Consider the following 14,744-nt stretch of genomic DNA (forward strand, 5'->3'; position numbering starts at 1 on the left):
ATCTCTATTTAAAGTAAAGTCAACCAACAAGGATCGACCCTAAATAAAGTCCTATATAAGAACGAGAGATGTTTTAACAGATGGCTTAAACAAATGACAAATGAGCGAGGGTGATGACGTCAGAGCATCGTCCTATGTGCCGGGGCTGAGCCCAATTGAACCCCTGCCGTTAGCACAGATCTAAAGTGAAATGACAGGAGATGCAGAGCCATAAAGGATTCAAGAAGGTTTTATTGTTTTGCCATGAGATGACTTTTCACTTTAGCAGCATGAGTAGATTGAGGTATTTATACATTCTTACACAGGTAACAAACTGAGACATTTAGTCACATAGAAAAATAGACATTTTGCAAAAATACACAACATGCAGACCAATATTTATCCCTGATATCTGTGCGTAACAAAGTAAAGACATAAATATACACAAAACCACGCATGTACGCAGTCATGCGTGCACACAAACACACCTGCAGCAGGCCTCTTCCCCAAATGGTCTTTTTAAGGCTGGCCTCTTTTTTGGCTGAGAAGATAAAAGATAAATTGTCACCTTCAAATGTGTTCACAGTTGTTGGAACCAGACACCCTACAATCAGGTTCAGATCAAGAACATCTTCAGTGATAGTTGTGTAATTTTAGGCTTAAAGTGATGGATCCACATCATAAAAACATTGGTGTATGCGACCTACAGTATGTTGTGTCATAGCTGGCTTGTTTACTCACTCTTTAGGAGTTGGATCTGTTCTCCAAACCCCCACACGCAGATCCCTGATATGCTTTCCATTCTGTCTGCTCTAGCGGGAAGGGGAGGACAAGCGTTGACACTTGGAGGTTCTGGACAGTGAGGAGCTGAGAGATGTTGACTCATCACTGCCTTTGCGCTTTTCAGCAAGACCCCTGTTGTTGCAGCCCGCCCCCTGCTGCTGAATCCCTGGAGCCCTCGCTTTGCTGCGGGGGGAGCGTTGGAGCGGAGGGCATGGCTTATTCACGTTTGAAAAGGTATCATTAACTGCTCCTTGAGAGGAGGGGACATGTGGCTGGCCCTTCTCATTGAGGGGGGGGTCCCTGATGCATTTGGAGGATTTGCCCTCACCGCCGTTTGACAGCATGGCAGCTTTCTGTAGTGCGCTCGCATCTTGCATAAGCTCCTCCTCCCGCAGCCGGGCCTTGCCGGCAGGGTTGCGCCGTCGGCCTAGCCCAAGTGTCGCCGTTGCGGGGGAAGAAGGCGATTTGAAACTGGGAGATTTGTGCAGACTGGGTTTGGTTTCCAGTTGACCCAGTGAGGTATAATCGAGGCTGAGGGAGCCAGTGGATTTGGAGGATCGGGCCTCAGTCCTGACAGCTGATCCTAGAGCTGGAGATGAGACCTGACATGACCTGAGACCTGATGAGACTTGAGGCATTTTCCTGTAGGTTCAAAGGAAAAATTAAGCTTATAGGGATGTCTTTTTAAACATAATTAAAAGCATAAAGCAAAACCTCCAGGCAGAAGATCCAAGACAGCCTTAATTGGCAGTCAGGTCAGCTATTAGTAAGATTGTAAGGCTCCAAAAGGCACATAATAAAGGCAGCTAGAGATGTGCATGTGACCCCCCAGATGGCCTACCTGCTGTGTAAAGTGCAATCAATGTTTTCTTCTATGTAGGTTTGATGTTTAAATAATATTGTTTGTGCTGTATAGGGCTAATTGTGGGTTTGTACATGTTTTAGGACTCCTGTAAGAGTAGCCCAGTTTGGCTAAAAGAGAACATAATAAATTAACCTAAATCAAATCAAGGTATTCTCACTTACCCTGATGTGGTTCTGGTGGATCAATTGCAGCCTCATTTTGTTATGAGACCGAATATCCATTGGCTGATCCTTAAATATGTAAGATAAATTGTTTCTGCACTGCCTGCTTGAGTTCTGAAATCTGACTCCATCAATACTCTTGAAGCAGGCTAATACCCTAACTTTTTTTTAAAGATATTTTTTGACCACATTGCGTCTATTGACAGTGTTGAAAGGGGGAGCCAGAGTGGAGTACCCACGTTATTCATAAGAGTATATTAATGTTGTTAAACAAACCATCTTTTTTGTAAAGGATATTTTTTAGATCAACACCTGTCCTTTTCTCATTACATAATTAAAAACTATTTAAATGGCAATACACTATGCTCTTTAAATACTATATCCTCTATTGGGGTAAACTTTGAGGAACTATTTTCTTCATCCAAACAGGTGAAATATCTATAAGGTAAAGTAGTGACACTCACTTCCACAAATGTGTGCTGACATGGTGCTCCAACATGGCACTGAGGGCGAACCGCAGGTGATGTAAACGCCGGTTGAAGGTGAAGATGCTGCAGCCCAATGTGCGGCATCCAAAAGTGCATAGCTGGAGACGAGAAACCATTTTACAAATACAAACAAACTCATGTCCTTTTCAGAGGTGTAAACAGTGAGATTCACAAATCAATGAGCAAATATTTTTAGATACATTTGTTTTTATATTCGGGATTGTGGGGATTGTGGGAAACGGTATTTCGATCTCTCTGTCTGTACACACAAACTGGAAGATTGACAATAAAGTTGACTTTGAAATTGAAAAAAGGGAAAGAAAAATTGAAAAAAGAAAAAGAAATGCTCAGTGTTTTTCACTATCCAGGATTATCGAAACTGCTAAAAATGTCTCTTCCCCCCAAAAAACCTAGATACTTTTGCACCGCACTGCTACTTCTGCACTCACCCCGAGAGGTTTGGGGTGCAAGGGTGTGGCAGGCAGGTCTGTGTCTTCATCCTTTTCATCGTCTTCACTCTCCTCGGCCGACAGCTGACTCTGGTTGAAGGCATGTTGAGGCGGGGCCTCCACTTCCACAGTGCTGTCACGTTCCTCCTCTGGAACTTTTTCTGATAGGTCCTCAGACCTGCTTTGAAAGCAAGAAAAACAAACAAATGAGAACAATTAATTCCACACTATCAGGCAACACAAAAATACTCAACATGGTACCGTCTGGATGATTAAACATTACCATACACAAAATATATTTTTCAAATGTAATGTTTTGACTGATCAACACAATCATTGTTTGTCTTGTATGCTTTTCATTTTTGCTACTTTTACTGTGTTCTGTCAACTAATAATGAAACATGTTGTGATAAAAACAGGTTTCAGTAGATCGTAGTGCCCTTGTCCATCTCAGACAACATTTGAGAGAATTAAAACATCTTCTGCAGTGATAATTTATGTACTTTGTTAAATAAAATTAACTTGGTAATTTTACAATATATAAATATATATTATACCTGGGAATGTGAAAGTTGCTGTTAAATGTTTTACTGGTCTGAGTTATTTTTGTATCTTCAAAAGCTTCCAGGTGTTGCTCTTTGTCTTTTGAATTAACAAGAAGCTGATCCAGAGCATGACCTATGGAGGCTGGTTTCTGCTCCTCTGCCAACTGGGCAAGTGTCTTACTCCTTCCCAATGCTTTCTGCTGCTGGCGGATGGAATCAGTCTGTGTGGAGAGCCGAAAGACAAGCATTACAAAGAAAAGTATATTTCTATGAATAATGAACAACAATGAAGATACTGGTATCAATATTGGACAAAGCACTGAGCGTTTACATTGCATATAAGCTCCCGGCTGCACAGCTTCTTCCTCTCTGGGTCCAGAACTCTGCTCTGTTTGTCCAGATCACATTCTTTCTCTATGGGAAATAAAGATAACACAGAAGTCAGTGAGCAACAGCCACAGACACAGTCAGCATGATCTCGTTTTTAAATGGTAGAAATCAGCAGCAGGATACACACCAGGGGCCGTATCCACAAAGGATCTTAGGGCTAAAAGTAGCTCCTAACTGGCGAATTTAGGAGAAACTCCTAAACATAATGGGCGTGTCAGTCTTAAATTTAGGACTCCTAATTTTATTCACTAAGAGCAATTCACAAAGTATTTTAGGCCTAAAAGTAGCACCTAAGTTTAGGAGAGCTTAAAAGTCCTCGAGAGGACTCCTAACTCAGTAAGACCTATTCACAAAGAATCTGAAAATGGCTGAGAGACGAAATGTTTTGGAGACAATGGAAGACTGTGAATTGATCAAGAGATATAGGCTAAATCGTGAGGGTACCAAACTTGTTGTGGAATTAGTGCGGGATGCAATAACATCCCCGAGTGCGGGCAATAACCCGATTAGTCCGGAAATAAAATGTTTGGCAACACTACGATATTTAGCAACAGGGAAAATGCAACTTTGCAATGCCGACGATTTAGGAATATCGCAACCATCAGTCAGCTGTGCCATAAACCAAACCATCAACGCGCTCTCTAGACCACATATCATCCAACAGTTTATCCGGTTTCCTTTGGACAATCAACAACTACACAGGATCAAAGCCAACTTCATGGCAATGCAGGTATGCCCGGTGGGTCGGTGCTATTGACGGGACGCACATAAAATAATTGCGCCATAAAAGATGAGGACGTGTTCGTCAATAGAAAGAAAGTACATTCCATCAACACGCAGATTGTTTTCATTCATCATGATAGGGGGACTTGAACGGCGGTATGGGCTGTTATTGAAAGTGTTTAAGTGCTGGAAATATGCTCATTGGATAATAGTTTGCAGGGTGCTTTTAATTGCCTCCTCGATTTAATGCAATTTACGTATTTTTATTGTTTGCTCTCTCTCTTTAACGTGCATATACAACGTCATTATCGTGGTCTGCACAAACTTGTCATCATGCGTGTATTCTGCTAACTGCACTGTCCATAACTATTTGATAGGAATACATTTCTAGCCTAGGCTATTTCCTTGTTTTTCGGTGATTTAGTGGGCTCGTTTGTGGGATGTTGCGGATGAGTTTCACCGAGACCGCCTACTCTGAACAACCAATCACCGTACTGACCGCTTCTAAACTCATGCACGAGAATCGACGTCATCCATAGCAACGGCGCGTCACTCTTAGTTCACTCTTAGTGATTTATCCTTAGTATGAGTAGGTCTCAGCGGCTTTGTGAATAACTTTTAAGAAAAAACTCCTACGTAAAATGTTTTAGCGCGAGTTAGGAGCACTCCTAGCGGTAAGATAAAATGCTTTGTGAATACGGCCCCAGATGTATAAACAGCAGACTTACTGCTAATGTTTTTGTAAATCTGGCTGTAGGTTCTTGTTCCCCGCTGGGGACTGAGGGCCTCACTGGACTGCCCAGCTGTGATCTTCTGCGGCGAGGGTCTCTCTGAGGGAGAAGTGGAGGAGGAACAGTGGCCAGGGGGCAGAGGTCCTAAGTGCCAAGCAGGAACCCTGGGGCGAGGCGTGGATGAGGGGGAGGAGTGAGGAAGGGGGACGTTCTCCTGGGGGAACTTCTCCACTGAAGAAAAACTGCAAGGGTAGAGTGAGAAGACAACTTTAAAATTAGCTCATGAGATTTATGCAATTCAGGATTGAAATGTAGATACAGCAGGAGTCCAAATTCAAGGCAATAAAACTGAAAAAACCAACAAAAAAACCACATAAACTTAAACCAAGCAGTGTAAACTTCACACGAGTAGTAGTACTCAACACTGATAACTGTCAATTGTGTATTTAACCTTTGTTAATATAACTTAAATATATATTGAAACAAGGCAACATCATCAAATCTATATTGCACATATAAACTTGTTTAAAAAAAATTATATATTCAGATGTAACTACTCTGTAATCACCAACATTTTGATTGGGAAGTGAAACTTAATTATATGTTTCTCAGTGGTCTGTCATTGATTTAATTTGTTTTTGATTTCATGACGTAACACTGTTGCATGTTTCTCCCCAACACTGGAAGTAAACAATCCTAAAAGGTACCTCACTGCCTCCTTCTGGGCCGTGCTAGGCATGTGCTGGTGTGCAGGTGGTGCTGCTGAGGAGGGGGCGATGGCTTCATGACATCTTCCATCTTTCTGCCTCTCTCTGGAGCAGGAATTATTTGTGGAGGGACGAACAGAGCGGGGTCTCGGCTGTGGTGCCGGAGACTGTCCACACACTTTAGTGAGAGGACCATGCCGCCTCTCACAGTGCTTCTCGAAGGCCTGAGGTTTCACCACCTGGCCACATTGACTGCACACCACCAGGTACATCTCATCATGTGACGGGCAGTGGCCAAATGTGTGCATGTCTATGGAGGAGAAAGCTAAATGGAATTAGAGGGAAACATCTAAGCGTGAGGGTTTCAATAAAAGGGATTGAGTCTCACCTTCTCTCCTGAGGGCCATGGTCTCACAGCGGTTCCTCCCATTCTTGCTGCTGTCTTCAACATTAGACCCAGCTGTATTAAAAGCAAAAACATTCAGCATGACATTTTGGGATGGGGAATAGCTGTAGCATCTTCTAAGAAGCAAGTTTATTGATATCCGGATAGCTTTGCTGAGTAAAATCCGGAACAAGTCGTTCACATCAGTACGTGCTTCAGATTTGGTGTTTCGCGGTATTTTACTCATCATTTTTAAAGTTTTCTAAATAAAATGTGAGTCTTTAAAACTGTCCTTCGATACACCCGCTGCCAACATCCTCTTGTTATGCGGTCGAGTTGCAAAAATGTTGCTATTAGCAAACTGGATAAATTCTACTTATAAACGTCATTGTTGTTGTTTGGTGTGACAGTAGCTGGCAGGCTAACGCTAACGGTGACATCACCTGTCCACAGGATAGAAGCTTGCGTTGTATTAACCAGCTAGTTGTTTATGAATACATTAAAAAATGCCTTAGAAACAATGATTTCAATTCGTTTTGTTTGCTTGTTGCCCGTTAACATTCCTAGCAAACTCCCCCTGCACTAGGACCTTGCGGGTCTTTTGTTTGGGTCGCGCTTTATGCCGCCCTATGTGTATGTGGTAACAACAAATAAATCAGAGGACTTGGGCACTGAGACATGATGGAGACCAGGTCAGGGACAGGGGATGCGACTCACCGTCAGATGGCAAAATATTCGCTTTAACTACCCAACAACTCCAGTTTAATCCGACAAAATCGTCGAGATTAGGATTTCGCCGATCCAAAGCGGCCATTGCTGCTCTTGCGCGTTCACGAGGTGATACTGTCAGTTCACGCGCAGCACATCCGCGTCACAAAGCTCGTCCCCGCTTTCTCAGTAGTATCATATGCAAACATGGATAACAAAGGAGTGTTTGGAATTTGAAACCATATTTTGCAAAAGGTCCACATCTGTGTTGCTTTGTCACTTCCATAAAAGGTATTAATTATAAGGGGTTTAAAATGGCAATTTCGTGAAAAAGTATCATTGTTAAAAAGTGTTTTTTAATATCAAAGTGTAACATTATTTTATACACAATTTAGGATGAAATTGATACTTTAGGATCATTAGGGTAGTACATTATTTTAGAATGTTTTCAGGACTATATTCAATGCATGACTTAATAATGATAAACTGACAGTTTAATCAAATGTCTTTCTTTCTTGATCATAAACAAATACCACTACTAAACCACTACACTGTTTCCAATTCTGTAAATGACCTTATTCCTTTACCTCACTATATCCTCTAATTGTATAGATTGGATGGCAAATATTAATATTGGTGGTAATCTTATTTAGAAAAAAAAGTATTCCAACCAAAATAGGAGCTCTTAGTTGTGTTAAGGCAAGGTTGACTGAATAATTAGCATACATGTATCAGGCCCTGATGTTTTCACATCTGCCTGAGAAAATGATCACTTGACTGGACTGATGGGTCAGGGGGTTCATTTGAAGTGAACTCCGTGGAGTGACACTCGCAGCTCAACGAGGAGGAGGGAGTAAATACAGCGGCAAGCTTTGGGTCAAATTCCCCTCTTCCCCTCTCTCCGGCAGAAACAGGAAATGCCGTAACTGTATGTAACAACGGTTTCAAATCAGCATCTCTTAGACAAAAAAATTAAAATAAAACTCCAAACATCTTTAATTTTTTGTAAAGCTCTTTTAGTTTTAAACCTGATTTTTATCAGTGGATGTTTGCTGGAACTACTTGGACGGACACACACAGCGTTGAGACCGGTCAGGTAGAGACCGGTCTCCAGTCAGCACCGATGCAGACTCGCTGTTTGAGGGCTTGATAGCCCACTCCCCCTCCACACTCGTTGCTTTGGAACAGCACTTAATGTGGCGGACCCTCCGGGTAGTGGGTGTAGGGCTTGGTTTGGGATTGGGCCTTCGTTTTGTGTGTGTGAGGATGTTTCTGGTGTCAGCTGAGGATGATAGAAGCAGCATGTCTGCCACCTAGTGAATATCAAACTGTATTGCATGCTACCTAGATTTGTTTGCTGAATGCATTATTAGTGAAAATATGAAGAAGGATGAAAGAAGAAAGTGAGGCATTCCTAGTTACAGTCCCGAGTTGTGAATCTTAGGCTCATTGCAGGATAGAAAAAATAATATATATTATTTACCTGACTGATTCCCAAACATTATGTGATCTATGTGTGTGTGCTTTCACCGGTGCAACCACCAGGCGCAAAATCAGACACGTTACAACAAGTGCAGTTCTTGTTTTAATGATGCACGGCATTTCATGTCCACACAGTATTTTCCTGGAGTAACAAATCTCCAGTCTCATCTAGGCTTTATCAAAGTAGGAAATAAAAAAGAAAGCTCATCTTATAACAACGTGGAGGTAGAAAGCAAAAGCAATACAAACTGTTAATTAGTAACTTATTATTAAATTGTTTCTAACCGCCAGTTAAGGCAGTACCCTTTATAGTACATTGGCTTTGAAATAAATTAGGACCTTGCTGGAGTAATTAACGAAAATGAAACATCATAAACATCAAGGCAGAAGATTGGAAATTCTTTGTAGTAAAGGCAGTTTTAAATTTAAAGTCAGAGCGAAGGTTGCAACGGATAAATCCTCTACAGCTAACATGTTATTCTAAAATAGACTTTATCCTTATATAGTGAGGTGATGAAGTGCATGCAACACAACACAAACTATTTGCTTTCACCTATTATAAATAATCTCATAAAGGCAACTGGATTATAAGGAATGGACTAAAACTAGATTTTGGCCAGACTTGTTATAATAATTATTTCACTTCAAGTATTTCATATTTATAGCTATTTTGAAATGCAAACACTCAACAGCCCTGAGTTTCTTTTGTAAAAAATGCTGATGGCAGAAATTATTTATGGATTGAAGTTTGGCAAAGTGATGCTACATTATGATTATCACAAGGCTGCACAGTTTACATCTACAGCTCCATTTAAGATAAGGGGCCCTTTGATGTGGATACCTGGGTATATATACTAAAACATGAAATCTGAAAATCAATGAGAATAACGTTTTTGATTTTTACAATTTGCTGTATTTGTTAAGCTTTGGACAACTCAAGTTAACGTTGTTTTTTTATAATGTTTTTTGTAAAATAAAGCCTTTAATATGAAATTAATAGCAGTTAGGTTTGGAATACTGTGAAATCTACACAGTATGGTTCTCAACAATTAGTATCAGTAAATGAGTTATTCAATAAAACTACATGTTAGACCATTTGAAATGAGTAAGCTGTGCAGTTACGATGGGCCGACTCCCCCCTCCACATCAGCAGGCTGGTTAGCTGATTTGTGGAAAGGTGTTTCCTTGAAGATGAACCAGCAGCTGCCACACCACAGGATTAGGTTAAGAAAACCAAAGATCTGCCAAAGAATAAGACATAAGTCAAATATCCTACACTGTGGTACACAAGTTTATGTATTTCTGGAAATCGACTTTGAGTACAACTTACCACAGAGGCGTTTAGTCGGCCCATGTGAGGGGTAGCGCCTGGGGTACACTTGTTTGCAGTATCATTGCAAACATCAGTAACGCTCACAATGTATGTAGGACTGGTGGCAAACTTCACATCAGACAAGCCTTTAGCCCAAGCAGAAGAGGAGGCCAACCACAAAAAGGCAAAGGCTGCAGTCACCAACAGGTCCTTAGAGAAGAAGAGTGATGAGTCAAAACTATTTAACCGACACAGTGGTAGCTGCACTAAAGCAGCTTTCATGGTTCAAGTACCTAGTGCTGCTGTGTGTTTCTTGTTGCTTGGGAATGACACCCTTCCCTGTTTCATTTACACCACCCTGTTAAATTTACCTTCTCTGACCTCTAGATTCCAGGATAAGGAGGACTCAGTGAAATCCAGCAGCTAAAGTCTGATGCAACGTGTTTACACAAAAAGCAATATAAAATTCTCAATTGCCTGCCTAGATAAGATTACATTCATTTCTGTAAAAATACATTTCTGTGGTGTCATTAGATTCAAGATTCAAAGGTTTTAATGTCATATAAGCTAAAAAGTAGAAATGGAAATTAAAATCTTATGACCCGAGCTCCTCCAACAATGCAACATAGTTAGATAATAAAATACAAAATACAAATAAAAAACAGTGCAAGAAGTCTATACACATGTATTTAGAATATGATATACAAGAACAGAATGTAAAATTAAATATTGTACAGTAAGATGAAGTTAAATAATGGTTGTTACTACTACATGTATACAGCAGCTCAAAGAAAACACATGCAATACTTTCTTGCTGCACATGGAGAGGAGGACCTAGCTGGGCACAAGCATTTCACCAAAAACAACGGTTAAAAAGGAGAATGCAGAAAAACATACCACAGTGGGGCCACGACTAGATTCTCTATACACATGCTGGAAGCCCAAGTAGAGAACGAGTGTGGCTGTGGTGTAGAGAAATGCCAACACTCCAATGCAGACATAAAACTGTGCAGAGGAGGTGTGGTCTCCTGTCAGGAAGTACTGAGTGGTGGTGGTTTGGTTGCAGACAGGGACATTATACGGATGCTGCATCAACCTGTGTAAACACATATGTATTGTTAATTATGACTCTCCTAAGATTAAACACTCATTACATTAAACTGGTTGCTCACTTTGAAGGAGTGTTAGAATGGTTGGTTCACACACACCTGAATGGGTAGTTAAAGTCTGCCTGTATTTCTAGACTGGCACTCCCTTTGCATTGGACGTTGATGCTGGATGAGCCGCTGTACCCTCCAGTCGTAGCAAAGGCAAATATGGCAAACACCTGCAGCCATAGGCACAAGATAGGGAGGGAGACGTTGTCATACTAGTACTGATCACACAGTCACACACACTTTTTCTTTTTTTTTTTATTGTGCAACACACTTTTGACAGGAAATCGTCTTAAATCAGCGGATGCCATCATTGCAAAATGTTGTGCAGAGTTCACAAAAAACACGTCCTTCAATGTAATACCGATAGACTATAGTTATATAGACCTACTAATTTGTAGCGTCAGTGATGTACAGTAACTAAGTGTATTTACTCAAGTACTGTACTTAAGTACACTTTTGAGATACTTCTACTTTACTTGAGTATTTTAATTTGTTGCTACTTTGTACTTTTACTCCACTATATTTATTTAATACTTTTAGTTACTTTGCAGATTTGGATCACTGAAATTGAACCTGCAGTAAAATTCACAAGATACCCTGTAGCATACAAAGTAGTTCAAACTAGCTGCACATTTACCAGCACATTAATGCATCCATAATTGTAATCAAAACATATGATATATTGTTCTGAAATGGGCCGATCTGCATAATGAGCACTTTCCTATTTTGATTGCAGGACTTTTACTTGAAACAGAGTATTCATACACTCTGGTACTTTTATTTAAGTACAAGTACTTTTTCCACCCCTGGCTTGCCCAATGTAGGCCTACCATTATTTGATTAGAGACGTCATCAACTTTAGCAGTTACAACATAAAGTACATTGATTTCTACATTATAATATCATTAGCTACATGTGCTACATTAAACATGCGTACACACATTAGCTGCCAGTGTGCCACATAGCTTGTGGGTTACAGATGGTGTTGACTGATAGACACCGCCTGATCTAGCTTACATACCATATTTGAAACGGTGTTACAACTCAAATCGTGGCTGTCATAGCTTCGCAAGGCGTGCAGTGGTCACAAGACAAACAGCATAACCTGCGACCAGGGATGGACAGTTTATGTTTAACACATCATATGCCATATGGTAAAAGAGATTTGGAAAAACGTACCCATTGTAGCAAACGAATAAAAGCCAAAGGCTCTTTCAGAGGTCCCAGGTCTAGAGTGAAACCCGAAGACATCACTTTCTGAGGAGAAATAAACACAAAATGAGAGAGAGGTACGTCTGCGGAAGAAGTAGGTGTGTTAGCTAAAAAATGAAAGTGTGCGCCATCAACCGTTTTCACTCTTCCTGTGAGCGTTGTTACCTGGGCAACGGTTTCCATCGTGTGTGTGTGCAGATAAAGGACCGTGTGTGTCGAGGAAGTCTCTGTTTGGTCTAGCTGCTCGCCTTCGCTCTCAGATCTTCGGGCTTGTCAAACTTTTCTCGAACTTCAGCAAATTGAAGTGTGTAACACGTGACCACTGACGGTGAGGCGTCGACAGGGGCGCTGCTACTACTGAGCAGCCACTGTGACCGAGTCAGCAGCAGAGTGCTATATTTTAGTCTAAAGACTGCACACCAGAGGTGGGAGAAGTACTCAGATCTGAAGTAAAAGTAGAACTACCACAGTTTAGGAATACTCTGTTGCCAGAAAAAATCCTGCTGCCAAAATGTTACTAAAGTAAAAGTACAAAAATATTAGCATCGCAATAGCCTACTTAAAGTACCAAAAGTGAAAGTACTCATGATTCAGTCATGTGTTTATTAAAGCTGGTAAAGGTGCATCTAGTCATAATTACTTTGTATGCTGCAGGGTAGCTTGTGAATGTAACTCCAGGTATAACTATAAAGTCTTATTTAAGTGTTGTTTATATTTCACATTATTGATCAAAATCTGAAAAGTAACTAAAGATATGAAATAAATGTATTATAGTAAACGTAAACAATTTTCCTCTGAATTGTAGTTGGGTAGAAGTACAAAGAAGCAAAACATTGAAATACTCAAGTACAAGTCTCTCAAAATAAATGTACACCACTGACTTTAGACTATTCACTAAACTGTTGATCACAAAATACAGTGGTGCATAGTAACAAACTAGATTTACACAAGTATTGTACTGTTTTGAAGTATTTGTATTTTACCTGAGTATTTTCAGTGTAAAAATGTTTTACTCCACTACATTTTTTTCACCGCATTAGTAACTATTATTAGAGTTAGATTATTAGCTAATACGAGATATAGCTCAATTATAAAATAAAAATTGACATCTAATTATAGGTTAAGATATCCAGCAGCAGAATATAAAGTAATACAAATTAGCACTACATTTATCAGCTGTGATGAACATGCTAATACATTAATAATCATAATCCAGTAATTAAATATGATTCTAAAATGGGCCTCTACACATAACGACTACTTTTACTTTAGGTAAGTTAAGTATATATTAATGGAGACACTTGTACCTTTACAAGTAAGATTTTGAATGCAGGACTTTTACTTGTAACTGAATATTTTTTAACTGTATTACCATCTACTTTTACTTAAGTAAACATTTGATAGTACTTCCTCCACCATTGCAAAAATAAAACATGCTACCATAACGCATGCAATACTCATGGTCTATCCTGGCAATAATAGGCCTACTTAATTTAATAGTATAAATGGTACAATTCAACATTTCCTAATATGAATTTTCCCTTATTGATTGTTGTTATACACACTGTGGCCCATAAAGTTGGAATAAAATATGTTTGACTTATTCTCATGAAATTATTGTGTGTGTAAAAGGAGGAATGTGTCTGAAAGCAACATTATTCCAACTTTATGGAAAACAGTGTATTGAAGCATAATACATATACTGTAATTTAAACCCATATTTCTTAATGCTGTGTTTCTTTATAATTGCTTTAAATACTTGTTTGAATACATTTAATTTGTAAACCCACATTTACAGTAATATTGAATACTTGGTTTAATGAAATATGTCATTTTATACCAGAGTATGGATTAACAGATAGTTGCATTATAAGTGGTGGTGGTGGCATGTTACTGAGTCATCCATAGGTTACATTTACTCAAGTGCTTTACTTCATTACACTTTGAAGTTTCTTATACTTTACTTGAGTATATTTATGCTACCTTATCCTTACACAAGGTGTGTTTATATGTTTATAATAGAATGATTGAAAGTATGAAATTAGATAAAGATACTTAGAAGAAACAAGGATCTCTTTTCAATAGAGGTCACCATTTCCTTATATAACATTACTTAACTAACCCCTTTTATACAGAGCAGGCCATGTGTTTCCCATGACTCTAATCAGTGTAGGCCAAACTCATTCACACAAATGCTGTCCATGTGACATTTGGGGACTTTTTGTGTGATGTAGTCAAAACATTTAATAAAAATGACGTGCAATTCCTCTCCATTTGGGTCGAACTCTTGTGGACAGGGAAATGTAGTTTCATCTCTTATTTGCCTACTGTCACCCTACATGACATACAAGATGCAACCAACAAGGAAAATATGGATCCTTGTGGAAAAGCATGTCTCTTATTATAACAGAGTACATCTCCAAGGAATAAGAGTGGCTTTGTTCTCCACCTTTTAATAGTTGATGCGCTGCCATGGGGGAGGGGCTGGAACTGCATTGTACAGTCTCTTTGTGGAGGAATGCTGCTCTACAGATCAGATTGTTTGGCTTTCTAAGTGAATCTGGGAATCATGAAACACACAGGCAAGAAATTATACATATAAGAATAGTCCTGATGCTCCAAAACAACAACAGAGGTGGTCTTAGGTTTCAGGATCATTTAAACTTG

The 14,744-nt window shown here is 39.7% G+C and overlaps 2 protein-coding genes across 3 annotated transcripts; both read right to left on the reverse strand.

Moving 5' to 3' along the window:
• Positions 1–220: 220 nt before the first annotated feature.
• LOC104942235 (ataxin-7-like protein 2) lies at positions 221–7,067 on the reverse strand. Of its 2 annotated transcripts, XR_797981.1 has the most exons (10): positions 6,924–7,067; positions 6,210–6,281; positions 5,822–6,131; positions 5,112–5,356; positions 3,602–3,684; positions 3,283–3,491; positions 2,726–2,906; positions 2,253–2,374; positions 721–1,404; positions 221–520 (listed from the first exon to the last, which is right to left on the reverse strand). XR_797981.1 is itself a non-coding variant. In XM_010767433.1 (9 exons), exons 1-9 carry the CDS (start codon positions 7,018–7,020, stop codon positions 792–794), a joined length of 1,932 nt encoding a protein of 643 aa, XP_010765735.1. In that variant the 5' UTR covers positions 7,021–7,067; the 3' UTR covers positions 221–791. The 2 variants fall into 2 exon arrangements, 1 of the variants encoding a protein (XP_010765735.1); XM_010767433.1 differs by having other exon boundaries at positions 221–1,404.
• A 1,414-nt stretch (positions 7,068–8,481) lies between these two features.
• Positions 8,482–12,410, reverse strand: sypl2b (synaptophysin-like 2b). Its single transcript, XM_010767432.1, has 6 exons — positions 12,243–12,410; positions 12,045–12,122; positions 10,917–11,035; positions 10,606–10,804; positions 9,727–9,918; positions 8,482–9,637 (listed from the first exon to the last, which is right to left on the reverse strand). The coding sequence occupies exons 1-6, from the start codon at positions 12,258–12,260 to the stop codon at positions 9,515–9,517; spliced, it is 729 nt and encodes a 242-aa protein (XP_010765734.1). The 5' UTR covers positions 12,261–12,410; the 3' UTR covers positions 8,482–9,514.
• Between the last annotated feature and the right edge of the window lie 2,334 nt (positions 12,411–14,744).

Source organism: Notothenia coriiceps, unplaced genomic scaffold (assembly GCF_000735185.1).
Source record: "Notothenia coriiceps isolate Sejong01 unplaced genomic scaffold, NC01 NC01_scaffold00004385, whole genome shotgun sequence".
Classification (NCBI taxonomy): domain Eukaryota; kingdom Metazoa; phylum Chordata; class Actinopteri; order Perciformes; family Nototheniidae; genus Notothenia; species Notothenia coriiceps.

Bases quoted from the DNA above. Each gene is read 5' to 3' on its own strand.
- LOC104942235 (XM_010767433.1), bottom strand. From the start codon at position 7,020: ATGGCCGCTTTGGATCGGCGAAATCCTAATCTCGACGATTTTGTCGGA. The intron at 5,357-5,821 runs GTACCTTTTAGG...CTACCCTTGCAG, and splicing joins GCCCAGAAGGAGGCAGTGAG to TTTTTCTTCAGTGGAGAAGT. The intron at 3,492-3,601 runs GTAAACGCTCAG...CTCTCCACACAG, and splicing joins GCCGGGAGCTTATATGCAAT to ACTGATTCCATCCGCCAGCA.
- sypl2b (XM_010767432.1), bottom strand. The intron at 10,805-10,916 runs GTGTGTGTGAAC...GTGTTTACACAG, and splicing joins GACTTTAACTACCCATTCAG to GTTGATGCAGCATCCGTATA. The intron at 9,919-10,605 runs GTATGTTTTTCT...TTCTTCTCTAAG, and splicing joins CTAGTCGTGGCCCCACTGTG to GACCTGTTGGTGACTGCAGC.